At 45.7% G+C, this 15,992-nt stretch overlaps 5 protein-coding genes across 5 annotated transcripts; 3 read left to right on the top strand and 2 right to left on the bottom strand.

The window, feature by feature from the left end:
* The first annotated feature begins 2 nt into the window (after window positions 1–2).
* LOC126563296 (DNA polymerase epsilon subunit 3) lies at window positions 3–506 on the top strand. Its single transcript, XM_050219926.1, has 2 exons — window positions 3–273; window positions 343–506. The coding sequence occupies exons 1-2, from the start codon at window positions 3–5 to the stop codon at window positions 459–461; spliced, it is 390 nt and encodes a 129-aa protein (XP_050075883.1). The 3' UTR covers window positions 462–506.
* A 210-nt stretch (window positions 507–716) lies between these two features.
* On the bottom strand, window positions 717–1,640 carry LOC126560802 (RNA exonuclease 4). The gene is made up of 3 exons (XM_050216753.1): window positions 1,475–1,640; window positions 1,028–1,406; window positions 717–951 (listed from the first exon to the last, which is right to left on the bottom strand). Exons 1-3 carry the CDS (start codon window positions 1,638–1,640, stop codon window positions 717–719), a joined length of 780 nt encoding a protein of 259 aa, XP_050072710.1.
* A 573-nt stretch (window positions 1,641–2,213) lies between these two features.
* On the top strand, window positions 2,214–2,770 carry LOC126560801 (WASH complex subunit 3). The gene is made up of 2 exons (XM_050216752.1): window positions 2,214–2,246; window positions 2,297–2,770. Exons 1-2 carry the CDS (start codon window positions 2,214–2,216, stop codon window positions 2,768–2,770), a joined length of 507 nt encoding a protein of 168 aa, XP_050072709.1.
* Window positions 2,771–4,438: 1,668 nt separating this feature from the next.
* On the bottom strand, window positions 4,439–7,024 carry LOC126560799 (anaphase-promoting complex subunit 2). Its single transcript, XM_050216751.1, has 3 exons — window positions 6,878–7,024; window positions 4,965–6,816; window positions 4,439–4,888 (listed from the first exon to the last, which is right to left on the bottom strand). Exons 1-3 carry the CDS (start codon window positions 7,022–7,024, stop codon window positions 4,440–4,442), a joined length of 2,448 nt encoding a protein of 815 aa, XP_050072708.1. The 3' UTR covers window position 4,439.
* Window positions 7,025–8,314: 1,290 nt separating this feature from the next.
* LOC126560798 (uncharacterized) lies at window positions 8,315–15,956 on the top strand. Its single transcript, XM_050216750.1, has 2 exons — window positions 8,315–13,306; window positions 15,891–15,956. The coding sequence occupies exons 1-2, from the start codon at window positions 8,315–8,317 to the stop codon at window positions 15,954–15,956; spliced, it is 5,058 nt and encodes a 1,685-aa protein (XP_050072707.1).
* The last annotated feature ends 36 nt before the right edge of the window (window positions 15,957–15,992 follow it).

Genomic DNA, 15,992 nt, shown 5'->3' with positions numbered 1-15,992 from the left:
AAATGGTAGAGAGAATTGAAGATTTAAATCTACCCAACACGTCAGTGACCAGGCTGATCAAGGAAGCCATACCGGCGGATGTAAAAGTGTCGAGCGAATGTCGCATTGCGTTGGCACGGGCAACATCGGTGTTCGTGCTGTACCTTACCTCGACGGCCACTGCGGCGGCCCAGCAAAAGAACCACAAATCCCTGTCTGCTGATCACGTCCTCAAGGGATTGGAGGAAATTGAGTTCGAAAGCTTCATTCAGCCGTTAAAAGAGGAGCTAGACAGTAAGTAGCACAATGGAATGTTGTTTTAGTTGAACCGGAGGAACTAAGCTTCTCGGGTGCCTTTGCCAGATTTTAGAAAAATGATCAAATCGAAAAAGGATAAGAAAGCTGCCAAGGCGGAAACGGATACCACGGTCGAGGGTGCGGTAATTGATCTGGAAAATTTGGAAAGCATGCAAACCACCTAACGACAAGTCCTCTCTGGGCAACATGGTTAATGTTTAAGAAATAAACGTATTATTTTATCATGTAAGTTACTGCTTCTGCCCCTGTGCGCTCAATCTTTCGGATACGACAAATTCACAATAATGACATTCGGGGTTTTATATAAAAGTAATAGAAATATTATTCCATAACAAAAAGATGGACAAATACCTGCTAATTGTCTCACGCGGCCAGAACTAGAAACATATTTAAACCTATCGTTTTGTAGTAATCTTCGGTTAATCTTGCGCTTCATCAAACTGCAGGACCCACGCCGGCATTGCGTTCTTTTCCCATTCCTTCTCGAAAAGCATATAAATCTTCATAGCGGCTCGCGCATCTTCTACCGAATCGTGGGAACCATCCTGTATGTCTTCGCCCAAAAGGGCATACGCGATGCTTTTCAAACTGGGAGTCCCAAATGCGCCTGCTTTCTTCGCTATTGGACGGAAACGGGATGTATCGCGAGTGTTACTGTAGTAAAGAACAAAAAAACAGTTAATCCAAAAAAGCTATCGTGTTTGTAACAAAAGGGAAGCCATCAACATACTACTTGGGATGTCGCAGGTTTAGTACCAAAAGATCGTTTTTCAACGCATGACCGACCAGGATTTTGCTATGTATAATCTGTCGCACTTGCTCACGGATCGTCTTAAAGTCCACACCGTGCGTTATATGTTCTGGCAGAATGCCGCTTATTTCGGTTCTATAATCTGTTACGGGTTCTTGCGGTTGCACATACTGATCGATGATGATTTCGCCTCGCTCGTTCACGATGGACACCCGTGCCAGCATGTGCTCTTTGCCACCCGGTCCGATTCCAACCATTTCACAGTCTAACGCTATCCGGTTCGTTACCTCCACCGGTAAACTATGTAGGGAAAGTTTTCCGCTTTTACTTTGTCCATTTCTTCGCGATTGTGGTTTTGCTGTTTGACGAAAGAAAGCCACGACATCAGAGTTGGAACGGGGTTAACATTGCCATTAATTTACTTACATTCTTTTAACGATAGTTTGGTTAGTTTCTGCAAGATATCTATAAAATCGGAAGAAAAGCATATCAAAGAGTACACACACAAAAAAGTGTTGCAGTAAACAAAGTTGTTGGCTGCTCGGGACACATATTCTACATACATACCCTTTTCTTCCTGCTTCTTGGACATGCCTGTTAACACTGAAGGGCACAATACTAAATTAACATTACTTACAGGCATAAAAAGTTAGTAATTGTTAAGATAAATACTAAGAGCTAGATCCATTCCATGCACGATTGTTATGATAGGAGATTTTTCTACGCACGGAATTTGTACGAATGTTGTCAAATAAACAACCATGCTGGATTTGTTTACATTTTTGCTGTCAACTCAAACACAGATGCTTTTTTATGGTGTAGTTCACGGGTTTAATCATTTTGGATGAACAGTACGCGTCTACACATGGCATAATTTGCATTCAAATGATTCCAATGGACAAGAATCACATGTTTGTAGATTATTTTTATGTCTTCGATTAATGTGTTTAATTTTAAAAGTTTATAACTGTTACTGCAAATTTTATTGGGCTAATTGTATGGTCGTAAATCTGTTTGAACAACCACTATCCACCAAAAACAGCTGTTTTGACAGTTCCCAGCTGTTGGATGTAGAATGCTCTGTTGTTGTTTACATTCCAGTAGAAATTGTCTGTAGGCATTAAAAATACCGGCGATAGTGCAACAAAAGAGCAAGCGATAGGGAATGGATACGTTGGATACAGTGCAAAAACATGAAGTAATTTGAAACTCATAAAACTTCAATTTGATAGCAACAACTAACGACAGCTTTCGTTTCAGCTTCCACCTACCAATCAGAAACGTATGGTAGCATTCATCAACCATTTTATCGTTAGCACAGTAACATTCCTAAACAAATTTGCATCCGACTGCGAGACGCGGTTTGTCGCTTACGAGCAAAAAATACAAAACCTTGAAGCTTCGCTCATGATCGTGGAAGCAAAATTGGCCTCTATTGACGTGCTAAAACAACATCCCGACAATAGCTCGGTCGCTATCGAGGATAACAAACGGACAAGTGAACCTTCGCCGGCCACCGAACAACAGACGGCAGTACAGCTGGTGGAAGAAAAAGAATCTCAACCGGAAGAGAAGACTCAACCCAATCCATCTGCCCCAGAGAAAGATCCAAAGTACGAACCGTACTTTAAGATGCTTCATTTCGGTGTGCCGCTCGGTGCTGTGAAAAACAAAATCGCTTCCGAAGGCTTGGACCCCAACTATATCGATAAATTTTTATAGTAATAAGTTTAAGTTAGAAATAAATCGTCGTGTACTCCAACAACAGAAGTTATAAAAATGCTGTAAAGAAACTTTGCACCCCTAGGTCATAATGCCTAAGATGAATCATCAATCCAATGCGAATACTTGTGCTGATTTTACAAAGGCAGTGCTTTGCAGTTTTATTGATTATTGCGGGATTTTCAACTAATTATATACAATTTGAAAAAAACCGGACATTACCGGGCTTAACGTAACAACGTGGGACTCTCATCATTCTTGTCATACTGGCGGAGTTGAAATATATGTACATGAATCTATTATATTTAAACTTACGTTGGAGCAGAACTTGAAGGGAAACTGTTTTGTTGCTGTTGCTATTTCGATTACCAAGGGAATGATGGCACGGAAATATGAGTTAGTGCACCATTTTCCAAGCTCTAGACAAGCTAGGTTTATCGAAATTTTAGAACAGTGGGCTGAACTGTTGAATGATTTCAAATAAAACAACAGTAATAATGAGAGATCTCAATATTAGCTGATTTAAAAATTTAGATTGCTGATGGAGTCGGTGAATTTAAATCATACTGTTAATACTACAACTAGGATCACCAACCGGAATCGTACCCTAATAGACCAAGTTTTCAGCAAATGCTGGCAAACTAGAAACTTCAATCAAACCAGAGCTCAAAATCACTGACCATGAGACAATTTTTAAAATCTCACACACCATCTCAATTTGGGCCAACCACGGCTCTTCTACCGTGACGAATCTAATTTGCTGTACGATAGTGAATGCATGCTGTAGCGGCTCTTTCAACTGTCATTCCAAACACATGGGGCCAATAATCCTTCTGAGCATCTTCCTCTCGAACTCGGCGGTTCTATATCGTCCCGGCTTCGATCGTCACGACAGGTTTTTGGAGTTAAAGTAAGTAAGTTGGCAGCTAGCAGACTCGAAGCTCGAGACTAGGTGAAGTTTTGGACGCCCTCGAAGGAGCGGTCACCTATCCGTAAGTCACTTCTGCGTAAGTCGGCCAGTGGTGCCACCATCAATTTGCTTTTTGCCTCAGTCTCCAACCAGAGGTTTTCCGCCGCCTGGTCGTTCCTCATATAAGCTTACGCTACATAAGGAGAGCTTTAAACCAATGTCTATCAGTGGGCCATCAGTGTATGCCAGGACCTGGAATGATTTGTAGAAGATGGCCCCGGAAGTTACCACCTCCGAATTGTGGATGGCCCTCTCTAGCGTTGAAGAGTAGACAGGCTAGTCCATCTCCTTGAAGCAGATCCTTGGTGGTAGCTAAGAACCCCGCGAGAGTCTCTCCACCATCACCGGGCATGTGAAGTTGATCATTATCTTTCGTACTAGGATGGTAAGCTCGGATTCTTTTTCTGGGAGTGCTGCCTTGAAGTTAATGAAGAGATGGAAAGAGTGGAACTGCTCCGCCATTTTCTCCAAGATCTGCACGTTGTGAAGGCCTGATCAGTGGTAGATTTCCCGCTTCGGAATACTTTCTAATAGTTTCCAACTATTTCCTCTCAGATCTCAAGATTGGGAGCGGCACATAAAGCGACAAGCAATAAATACACCCAAACTATCATACTAACACGGACCTTATATTAGATTTCGAAGACGCTTTAGTTTACGACAATGCCAAAACAGGCATACCCCCCCCCCCCCCCTTGTCTACGACTTTGGCAGCTGATAAACACCGCCCGCGTACACGAGCTTGTGCTCTCGGACCTTCCGCTGCAGGATGTGCTTCAGCTCGTCCTGCGTAAAGTCCACCTGGGAAGCGAACATTTTCAGCATCTGATGTATACGGTCCAGCGGCAACGAATCGAGATTCGTTAGCATGGCTTCAATGTACGACCAGAACACTTGCAGCTCTTCCTCGCGCTGATCGCTGGCCGATTCCATCGCACTTTCCGCTTCCTCTTCTTCGCACACGTCGTTCGGTTGGGGTTGTATCGTATCGGAGACGGTTTCGCTTTCCGCACCTTTATCTATCAGCACGAACACGTTTTCCTTCGTTTCGCGTATTAGGCCATGGGATTGCCAGAATACGATGCGTTTGCGTAGGACAATCGGTGGCATGTTCATCTTCTGGCCTAAGCTATCCAGTTCCCATTGCGCTGAAAAATAAAGGAGGAGAGTGATTATCATAGCGTTAGCTGAAAGGCGTTAAGGCGAGGTCTTAGCTCTACTTACGCTGTTCGCTAAAGTGTATAATTATAGCGGCCTGGGCAGGCGTTACTTGCATCTCCTGAGTCTTGCCATTGTGCTCTAGCTCGATCGTTACCTTCCCGTTCAAGGGCGTCCACTGCAGAGTCCTGTTCACTTTGTACGATTCGTACGCTTTCGTGTACTTCTCGAACATTGTTTTGATCGAGTCGGGCAGTTCCATCGTTTCCTTCCGGAACGTTGGCCAAAACTGGGACGAAACGATAAGCGCCGACACCTGGTGCGGAACCACCAGCTCACCGACACTCGCTTCCGGTGAATGAATGTGTGCATTAATGCGTTTTGATTCCGTAATGTCTTTCAGCATCACTTCGCAGCTGTGCAGCAAACTTTCGCCAAAGCGCAACTTTAGCAGCTCCAGTTGCTTCACTTCCTTCTCGATGCTCAGCTCCACCTGGGACAACAGCCGTTCCGCCAGCAGGTTACGATACTCGTTCACGAATATTTCCTTGCTACCATAGATGTCGACCACCATCGATATAATGTCCACCCGTCTGTTGGAGGAGATGAATTTCAGTGCAGCCGGTGCCATATTAACCGGATCCGGCTGCCATCTTCGCCAATCCGGATCTTCCAGCTGGTCGGTGCTGGGTGGTTTCGGCTTTACCGTTTCACCTTTGGCTAGTTCTTCCGCCAGATCGGATGTTCCGTCGCCGGTAAAGCTGGTAACGACACACCGTACCGTATCGCTTCGTCCCCGCAGATACTCTTTGATCGGTTTGGTGATCGAGCGTAGCAATACTGTGCTCGGGTCGAAATGGGCCAACGTTTTCAGTGCCGCCACATATCCGGTCAGTATGTCCGGTGTGTCAACGCCCGTATGTAACAATCGTTCGCACAACATATTACGTATGGTGCTCACAAAGCAACGATTTATGTTGATCTTACTAAGGCACAGCTTAAGATCATCCACCGCAGGCTGGGACAGCGGAAAATTGATAATAATCTGAAAGAACTGATCGACGATCATGTTTGCATACTTATCGTACGTGTAAAACAACAGCTTTCTCTGCATCTTGGCAATGTTGCGCTGCAAACTGGTCTGCTCCGGATTGATCTGCAGCGAGCCTTTGTTGTAGATGCGCGTCAACCATTGCATTACCACTGTATTAAGCCAGCGTTCCAGCTGCTCCATGTGCGAGGTGGCGTAATTTTCCTTCGTCTCGTTTACCTTCGCATCGATACGCTCCAGTATCAGCTGGTTTAGCGTATAGCCTGAAAATTCTTCCAAAATTCCCATCATCGACAAATAGCGGTTCGTGCTGGTAAATGCGTCCGCAATCGCCTGACACTGGCAATCGCCACCGTTCGGCATGCTGCATGCCATACAGCGGTTCGCTTCCGCCACCTCCATATACTCTTCCCCTTCCTGCAGGTGGCTGTAAATGAAGACGCGGAAAGCGATCGCATAGAACGGGTACACGATTTCGTAAAAATTATCCGGAAGTTGAGAGTGCAGCATAGTGTGCAGGTGGTTGCAAAACACAAACACTTCACTCGGTAGTTTTCTTTTAGCGTACGGCACTTCCTTCGCTGGACAAACCCGTTCCAGTCGCTTCAGCTGGCGCCGGAAGAACGCAAACTGTTCGTACAGCTCTTTTACGGCATTGTGGAACTGTACGAAGCTGGCCCGCGATAACTCGTTCGGTGACGAGGAGGATGATGTAAAACGGGCCCAAAACTGCGGAACTACTATGTGTTGCATAATTCTCTCGGTTTTCACAAAAAATGACTCGTACACATACAGCAACTGCTTTTGCTTCTTCAGGCTTTGGTGCAGGTGGTGCAGCTCGTCGTCAGTAACTGGTTCGGCTTTAAGCTAAAAAAAAAACATGAATCGCGATGATTTGGTAAAGAAAATATTGTACAACTTTACTTACATTATCCTGGAAAATGGGGAAAACTTTGTCCACCAATGGCTGTAAATCCGTGTCGATCCCTTGTTGAGGTTCATCCTGGTACTTTAGCTGAGTCCAGCTATCCGTGTCGATCGACATGGTGTTGCTGTTGTTTTGGATGCTTTCCATGCCGGTTTTTTTTCTTCTTCTTCTTTTCGAGGCTATACCCCAGTTCGGTACAGCTTCCTGGGTCCACCGGTACTATTCCGTGTTGTGAAACACGATCCTCTAAAAGCTTTCAGGACCGACTACTTATGGCCATATGTCCTTTTCTTTACCAGTTAACATCACTTTACTACTCATCTGTAGTCAGCTTCTAGGGTAGCTTGCAGAACCTTTCTTGCTTTTGGTTTTTCCCGAGTGTTATGCTGTCTGTGTATACCTTGTAGTTGTAAGCTACGTTTATGTTTTGGTTTTGATTTGGCAGTTGGATGTTTTTTTTCTTTGAATTTTTCTATAGTATTTTCCGTTTTTTCTTTTTTTTGTGGCTTTGATGTTATTTTTATTTCTTTTTTAATTTTTTTTTAACATTATTCTATTATAAACTTGGTCATTTTTTATACCATCTCTATTTTTTCTTTTCCAGCATTTTATAAGTTCATCCTCTGTTGGTAGTTCAACTATTTTCATTTTATGTAACCAGTAATTACTATAACCATGCCCTGCTATTAATCTATTTAATAGTTTTATGTCTTTAGGGGCTTGGTTCATTTAGTTCACTTTTTTTTCGAATTTGTCCCGGTATTGTTGAAATTTTTTACCTTTCTCAACAAACATTTGTGTATACCATTGGTTGGCTGCATCTTTGGTTATTTCCTCTATGAATCCCATGGCATCTTTTAAATGGATTGCATTATTTACAACTAGAGTACTACTTGTGTCCTCTTTTACTAGGTTGTCAGCTATTGTTAGGAAGGAAAATGACAGTTGGGGAACTGACGTACGAGGGACAGCTGTCAGAACAATGGTTGGGACAGGTAGCTGTCAAAGATGGGTCAACCCGGCAGTAGCGAGATAAACGGGGAATAGGTGGCACCGTTTTAAAGTTTTGGACAAAATAAATAACTAAAACCATCACCAAGTATTCTCCGTGCTATTCATTTGGAAGTTGTGACAACATAAAAGCCTTTAAAACGGTAAAAAAAAGGTGAAATGGAAGTGGATCGGAAGGATTGCTGCCAGGCTTGCAGTGATCAAGTGGACGATGCAACTTTTGTGGCGTGTGATAGTTGCGACTCATGGTGGCATTTTTCGTGCGTCGGTATAACGGAATCGCCGGAAGCCGTGGAAAAGCGGAAGTGGTTGTGCGTCGCGTGCACGGGCAGAGAGCGTTCTGGAGCGGTAAAAAGGACGCCGATCAAGCACGTGGCGGCACCAACAGGTCCAGCAACACATAACCTCAAACGGGTTGAGGTTATGATGCCCACGGTAGAAAGCGTCAATCTTTCTCCGCGTGAAACAAGCGACAGCGTGTTGGAAAATCCTAACCTCAAGTTGGTTGAGGTTACGAAACGCTTGGCGGAAGGCTTCAACCTGCACTCACGGAATACAACCGACAGCGTGGCGGCAAATTCTAACCTCACTCTTGCTAAGGGATCCGACAGTATGGCAAACAGGCTAGCCATAATGAAGCGACGGCAAGAAGCGGAGAAGAAACGGGTGGAACTGGAGTTGCAGCTGCGGTTCGTGAAGGAAGAGGAGCAGATTTTGGCTGAGGAAATGGGCGTGCAAGTGACCGCTGAGACATCGACAGTGATACCATCCTGTGCGGAGGGTGGTTCGATGGAACGTGTGAGACGTGAGGAGCGCGGTTATGCCCAGCAGGAGGTGAATGTGCATCGCAACATACCAACCGAATTACCCGTGTTTGCCGGGGACCCGGCGGACTGGCCAATATTCATCGCGCATTATGAGTATACTACGGACAAATTCGGCTTTTCCAACTGGGAAAATATGTTGCGTTTGCAAAAGGCGCTGAAGGGTCCCGCTCTAGAGGCAGTGCGTAGCCGTTTACTTTTGCCGGAAGTGGTACCGCAAGTGATAGCAACGCTGCGCTCACGTTATGGTCGGCCAACGCATCTCATCTCGGCGTTAATCGAGAAAGTGCGTAGGATGGCTGCACCCTGCATGGAGAAGCCCGACACCATCGTGGCGTTCGGTGAAGCGGTGCAAAGCATGGTGGACCATATGAAGGCCGCTGGACGAGAGGCGCATCTGACTAACCCGTTGCTGCTACAGGAGATCGTGGACAAGCTACCGATGACCGAGAAATATAATTGGGTGCGATTTGTACGGCACATCGACGAACCAGACCTCCGGATGTTTGCAGAGTACATGGCCGAGTTGCAGAGCGCTGCGGAGACGTTAACCAACCGGGAGTTACCATCGTGGAAGGCGGCGGAAAGGAAGAAGCCCAGCACCAAGGCTTATGTGCACGCACATGTCGATCATCAGGAATCAACAACATCTGGGAATAACTCAACGCAGGTAGGGAAATCATTGCGTTGTTTTATTTGCGATAAAAGGGGACACGATGTGGGAAAATGTTTTGAGTTTGTAGCAATGTCGGTTAAGGAACGGTGGAATAAGGCTCGTGCACATTCTTTGTGCTTCGGCTGCCTGGGCAAGCACAACTGGCGGACGTGCCGCAACAGGCCAGTGTGTAGCAAAGAAGGGTGTACGTACCGACATCATGCGTTGCTGCACGGAGTGGAGGAGTCTCGGCGAGTCAGCAATGAGATCGGCGCTTCGGAACCCGGGGTTGGAAGGAACAATGGTGGTGCTATTGCGGAAAGCAACCATCATCAGTACGCATCGTCTTCGTCGAAGGCACTCTTCCGGATTGTGCCTGTCACCGTGTATGGTCCGGCTGGAGCGGTGGCAACGTTTGCCTTTTTGGATGAAGGTTCATCCATGACGTTGGTTGACGAGGATTTGGCAGAGAAATTAGGTGTCAAGGGTGTGGTGGAGCCTCTTTGCATTCGTTGGACCGGCAATACAACAAGGGTCGAGGCTGGGTCCAGACGCGTAAATCTCGAGGTGGGTCCGATTGGTTCTACAAGGCGTTTTGCGGTCAATTCGGTACGTACGGTTCCAGCCATGAACCTACCGCGGCAATCCTTCGTACAGGACGAAGGGAGGTGGGAACATCTGAAGCAGCTGCCGATACAGGAATATAAGGATGCGGAACCCAAGATGCTTATTGGGTTAGACAACCTGAGGCTGACGGTTTCCCTCAGGACGGTAGAGGGCGGAGATGGTGATCCAATCGCAGTCAAAACGCGTTTAGGATGGTGTATCTACGGGAAGCCGACGAACCAGGGGGGTGATAGACTACTGCACATCTGCGAGTGCAATAGCCCAAACAATCTTCACGACGCGATTGGCAAATTCTACGAACTGGAGCAAATGGGGGTGGCGTACACACACGTTCAGGATGACCCGGATACCCAACGTGCTCAACATCTATTGGAGGTTACCACGGTTCGTGTTGGAAGACGTTTCGAGTCGGGTTTATTGTGGAAGGTGGATCATTCAGAGCTTCCTTCAAGCCTCGCTATGGCGAAACGTAGGTTCGATTGTTTGGAGAAAAGGATGGAACGAGATGGTCAGCTCAAGCTGCAGGTACACCGTCAGATTCGCGAGCTGCTGGACAAACAGTATGTGCACAAGGCAACGAAACAGGAACTGTCGGAGGCTAACCCGAAACGAATTTGGTATTTACCAATAGGAGTGGTTACTAACCCAAACAAACCTGGAAAGGTGCGTTTGATTTGGGACGCTGCAGCTAAGGCACATGGCACATCACTTAACGACATGCTGCTTAAGGGTCCTGACGAGGTTATGTCTTTACTTGGAGTACTATTCCGTTTTCGTCTGTATGCAGTGGCGGTGTGTGCAGACGTAAAGGAGATGTTTCTACAGATAAGAGTGCGGAGAGAGGACAAGCATGCACAGCGCTTCTTATGGCGGTACAATCCTTCGGACGAGCTGGATACCTACATCGTGGACGTTGTGACATTTGGCTCTACATGTTCACCCGCGACAGCGCAGTATGTCAAGAACCGGAACGCGAAAGAGCATGCCGAGAAATTCCCACGTGCGGTTGAGGGAATCCTTGAGAGCACATATGTGGACGATTTCTTAGACAGCTTTGGGACGACGGAGGAGGCGTGTCGAGTGTCTAACGAGGTCCGGAAAGTATTCAGCAATGGCGGATTCGAGCTAAGGAATTGGAGCTCGAATAGTGCAGAGGTAATTAAACACCTCGGTGAGCAGAACAGCGGAAACATCAAATATTTATCAACCATGGGGGATGATATCGAACGCGTATTAGGAATGCGTTGGCATCCTGCATCCGATACATTGGGATTCTGCACACGGGCGTGTACGGTGATAGCTGACTTCCTAAAGGCAGAGCGGATTCCAACGAAGAGAGAGGTATTACGATGTGTGATGTCATTGTATGATCCTCTTGGGTTGTTGGCGATATTCGTGATTCACGGCAAAATCCTGATACAAGATCTATGGCGAACCAGCACGCAGTGGGATGAAGAAATAAATGGCATCCAATACAGCGAATGGCGCAGATGGATAGAACTTCTCCCAACGATTGGCGACATACGCATTCCGCGTTGTTACTTTACCGAAGCATCGAAGAAAACGTACGAGAATGCCGAATGGCATGTGTTCGTCGATGCCAGCCAGCACGCATATGCATGCGCTCTTTATCTTCGCACGATCGATGAGTCCGGTGAACCGCAGTGCACCCTGGTTGGAGGAAAGGCTAAGGTGGCGCCATTAAAGCCCCTTACGATACCGAAGCTAGAACTCCAAGGTTGCGTGTTAGGCGCACGGTTCTTGCGCTACACGCAGGAACACCATCCAATTCGCGTGACACGACGAGTGCTCTGGACTGATAGCACGGTCGCTCTGTCATGGATAAGAGCGGATCCCCGAAACTACAAACCCTTCGTTGCCCATAGAGTAGTCGAGATTCTGGAGAGCACGGCAGTGGATGAGTGGCGATGGGTGCCGACAGACCACAACCCAGCGGATGAGGCAACGAAGTGGAAGGGTAGGCCGAACTTCGACTACGACGGAATCTGGTTTCAAGGGCCGGAATTCTTGCTGAACGGAGAGGACGACTGGCCGCAACAAAGATCGACCGACACAGGCACGGGAGAAGAAATACGGCGGGTAAATCTTCACACCGAGGGCCCTGATACCAGACTGTTACTCATACCTTATGAACGGTTTAGCAGGCTGGAGAGACTGCAACGGACAATTGGGTGGCTTGTGCGTTATGTAGGCAACCTGGACAAGAAGAGGAGAAGCGAGTCAGTTCTGGGAGGAGTTCTCAGCCACGAGGAACTCTATAAGGCTAACATCATCTTGTGGAAACAGACCCAGTGGACATTCTACTCGGAGGAAATTCGTGTCCTGAGCACCCAAAATGGCGATGAAGTACCCCGCGGGACGGTAGCTAAACAAAGCCGTATATACAAGCTATTGCCATTTCTGGATGAAGAAGGCGTTTTACGGATGCGAGGAAGAATAGGAGAAGCGGCGGAAGTACCCTATTCCGCAAAGTATCCAGTAATTCTACCGGGGAACTCTAAATTGGCTGAGCTAATAGTGGAGCGTTATCATCGAGTCTATCGCCACGCCAATAACGAAACAGTAGTGAACGAGGTACGACAACAGTTCCAGATCCCGAGGCTGCGAGCGTTGGTTGCGAAAACGGTGAGGAATTGTGTGTTCTGTGCAATCCGGCGGGCACTACCACAAGTACCACCAATGGCACCGCTACCAAAGGAGAGACTGGCACCGTTCGTCCGGGCGTTTACCTTCGTTGGACTCGACTACTTTGGCCCGGTATTGGTAAAGAGAGGAAGGTCGAATGAAAAGAGATGGGTTGCCGTATTCACCTGTTTGACCATACGAGCGATCCATTTGGAGGTAGTGCATAGCCTAGCGACAGAATCATGCATAATGGCGGTCAGGCGATTCGTGGCGAGGCGAGGTGCACCGATAGAAATCTTCAGTGACAACGGGACCAACTTCGTGGGCGCTAGCAGACAACTTCGGAAAGAAATCGAGCAGCGTAATGAAATCCTGGCAACGACTTTCACCAATGAACACACCCGTTGGAACTTCAACCCGCCTGGTGCTCCCCATATGGGAGGCGCATGGGAGCGTATGGTGCGCTCAGTGAAGGCTGCGATCAGCACGGTAATGGAGGTGAGGAATTTACCGAATGACGAGACATTCGAGACCATATTGTACGATGCTGAGGCCATGATCAACTCTAGACCGTTGACGTACGTACCGTTAGATCCGGAGAACCGAGAGGCGATTACACCAAATCACTTCCTGTTGGGAAGTTCTTCGGGAGTTAAACAACGGCCGGTACTACCCACTAACTATAGAGACAGCCTAAGGGGGAATTGGAAGTTAGCGCAACATATCCTAGATAGGATGTGGAAAAGGTGGATTAAGGAGTACCTTCCAGTAATCACGCGTCGATGTAAGTGGTTTGAAAATGTCCGAGAGGTAAGGACAGGGGATTTGGTACTGATAGTAGAAGGGACAATTAGGAACAACTGGAAGAGGGGTATGGTAGAAGGAGTTATTACAGGAGTTGATGGGCATGTGCGACAAGCGTGGGTTCGCACCACCACAGGAACGCTAAGAAGACCGGTAGCGAAACTAGCATTACTCGACATAAATACAGGGTGACCATACATAGTTGGTCACGGGCTGGGGGAATGTTAGGAAGGAAAATGACAGTTGGGGAACTGACGTACGAGGGACAGCTGTCAGAACAATGGTTGGGACAGGTAGCTGTCAAAGATGGGTCAACCCGGCAGTAGCGAGATAAACGGGGAATAGGTGGCACCGTTTTAAAGTTTTGGACAAAATAAATAACTAAAACCATCACCAAGTATTCTCCGTGCTATTCATTTGGAAGTTGTGACAACAGCTATCTCATTCCCATCAATTTTCACATGACTAGGAATCCACTGGATTTTTGCTTCTAGATATTCGCAATTGTTTAATATTCCGTTGTTGGGTGTTTTATTTTATTTTATTCGGGCAAATTGTGATGCATATAGATACCGTGTGTTTTAGCTGGAAGGAAAATCTGTGTTCTCCTTTTTTTCATGGATGATACCTATTTCTATGCTGTTTCTACTTCCGTCTGTAAAACATTTTTGCTCCCAGTTGTTTGCTTTTTATAAGTTCCAAACTTAGTTGTCTGGCTGCTACGAGATTTATACCCTTTTTACTGCAGCAGGGACCTGGGACCTCCCTTTTTATATCTATGTTTTGAAAATTGCTTATGGAACAATTAAAATTTGCCTTTGCGATTAGATTAAGCATGCCAGCGTTTTCTTTATATGTCGTTTCTATGGTGGAGAGTTTAGCACCTATGGTTTGTACTTTAACTAGAGTTTGAGCTATCACAGGTGTGTATACTATTGTTTTAGCGAGTTGTTTGGTTACTAAGTATTTTCTTCTGATGGGAAACGGGATTTCTGAGACGATTGCGTAGAGACTGTTTATGGGTATTGTTTTAATGCATCCTGTTACTCTTCGTAGTGATTTATTTAAAATCGATTCAAAAGATTTTTGTTTTGTTTTTGTAGCATTTAGACTGAACCCGATGCCATACTCCATGCTCCCACGGATAATTGCCCTGTGCACCTAAATTTTTTTTCGGGGTCTATATGATTTCTATAACTGCATACGGTTTTAATGGCATTTAGTATTTTGATGGCTTTACTTTTTTGGTTTTCTAGGCGTTGGTTGCCTTGAAATTTATGTTCTTTGGTTTGGTCAATTTTTGTTCTTGTTATTACTTTAAACTTATTTTTAGAAAAGGACATACAGATGCATTTTTGCTTGTTAACTTCTAGGTTAAGTGCGTTTAATGTTTTGGCTAGCCAGCCCGTCGAGCGTTGCATTGACGGCTCAACGGCGGATTTCAACGGCTCTAAGGGTATGACCTGATTCTATAATGACAATATCGTCTGCATATTGGATGATTTTAGTTTTCCCTGTGGTTGTGGATTTCCCTGTGGTAGGACATTTGATATCCTTCTTTTGATGACTTCTTTGTTAACGTTTATTTCCAGGTTTCGGTTTTTAGGAAGCTACCTATCCAGCAAATATCCTCCTGGATTATCAGTTGAGCCTGCATGATGTCTATTAAACTGTTTGTGAGTACACTATTGCAGGCTTTTTTTACGTTTATGAAAATTACCGCAGGGTACTTTTTCTTTCTTGTGTTCTTGTTAATCATGTTGACCAGTAAGTCAACTGCTTCTATTGTAGACTTGTACATTCTAAAGGCAAAACTGGTAAATTTCAGCAGAAAATGTTTTTCGACTTGATTTGTTATATTATCTAACTCTGAAATTGCGAACGTCATTTAGCTCCGTTCCTATTTTTCCAAGAGCAATTATTTTAATCCTTTGTAGTTTGGTGTCTCTTCGATGATTCCACCTTTATTGGGTAAAGCCCAAAGTTCACCATCCTTGGCACTTTAGTGGTAGTGAAAGTAATGATAGCTGCTCTGGTATTGAGGGTGTTCTTCTTTATCCTTCTCTTGATAATTCTCACTTCGCTCACCTTTTGACCTTTCAGTCCTTCCAAAATTTCATTTTCTTCCATAAATTCAATATCAGGGCTCTTGATGATAACCTTGGATGAGTTGAGTGTCGCGTGTTCTGTAGTTTCTTCAAGGATATATCATTTATTGTATGGGATAAGCACTATTTTTTTGGTTTATCGCGCTGTTTATGTTTGCCACTTTTACCAATAGTTTTCCGCCTCTTAATCCATTTACTTGTAAGTGTTTTTGGTTGATCGCGTTTTCAATTATTTTGGACAATAGGAAGGGGTTAGTTTTACTAGTTTTACTTTGCCCTCGATTATTGAATGGATGATCAAAAACCTCTCTTCTCCATGATGTTCTGCCGCTTGGTAGGCCAACTGCCTAGATTTTTTCCCCATCTTTCTTTTTGGCTCCTCGCTCCACTCCAAGGATCTGTAGTAATTACTGACGGGGGGCCCCTCCCGGATCCTGGAC

Source organism: Anopheles maculipalpis, chromosome 3RL, assembly GCF_943734695.1.
Source record: "Anopheles maculipalpis chromosome 3RL, idAnoMacuDA_375_x, whole genome shotgun sequence".
Classification (NCBI taxonomy): Eukaryota; Metazoa; Arthropoda; class Insecta; order Diptera; family Culicidae; genus Anopheles; species Anopheles maculipalpis.
The sequence above is the reverse complement of the archived record's forward strand: the minus strand, read 5'-3'. Positions and strand labels throughout refer to the sequence as shown.

Excerpts from the sequence above, each read along its gene's own strand:
- LOC126560798 (XM_050216750.1), top strand. The coding sequence starts at position 8,315 with ATGCCCACGGTAGAAAGCGTCAATCTTTCTCCGCGTGAAACAAGCGAC. Across the intron at positions 13,307-15,890 it reads CGGGAGTTAAACAACGGCCG|GCCAACTGCCTAGATTTTTT; the intron begins GTACTACCCACT and ends GCCGCTTGGTAG.
- LOC126560799 (XM_050216751.1), bottom strand. The coding sequence starts at position 7,024 with ATGGAAAGCATCCAAAACAACAGCAACACCATGTCGATCGACACGGAT. Across the intron at positions 6,817-6,877 it reads TCCCCATTTTCCAGGATAAT|CTTAAAGCCGAACCAGTTAC; the intron begins GTAAGTAAAGTT and ends TTTTTTTTTTAG. Across the intron at positions 4,889-4,964 it reads TATACACTTTAGCGAACAGC|CGCAATGGGAACTGGATAGC; the intron begins GTAAGTAGAGCT and ends TTTATTTTTCAG.
- LOC126563296 (XM_050219926.1), top strand. The coding sequence starts at position 3 with ATGGTAGAGAGAATTGAAGATTTAAATCTACCCAACACGTCAGTGACC. Across the intron at positions 274-342 it reads GTTAAAAGAGGAGCTAGACA|ATTTTAGAAAAATGATCAAA; the intron begins GTAAGTAGCACA and ends TGCCTTTGCCAG.
- LOC126560801 (XM_050216752.1), top strand. The coding sequence starts at position 2,214 with ATGGATACGTTGGATACAGTGCAAAAACATGAA. Across the intron at positions 2,247-2,296 it reads ATACAGTGCAAAAACATGAA|CTTTCGTTTCAGCTTCCACC; the intron begins GTAATTTGAAAC and ends AACTAACGACAG.
- LOC126560802 (XM_050216753.1), bottom strand. The coding sequence starts at position 1,640 with ATGTCCAAGAAGCAGGAAGAAAAGGGTATGTATGTAGAATATGTGTCC. Across the intron at positions 1,407-1,474 it reads CAAACTATCGTTAAAAGAAT|CAAAACCACAATCGCGAAGA; the intron begins GTAAGTAAATTA and ends TTCGTCAAACAG. Across the intron at positions 952-1,027 it reads AACCTGCGACATCCCAAGTA|TAACACTCGCGATACATCCC; the intron begins GTATGTTGATGG and ends TCTTTACTACAG.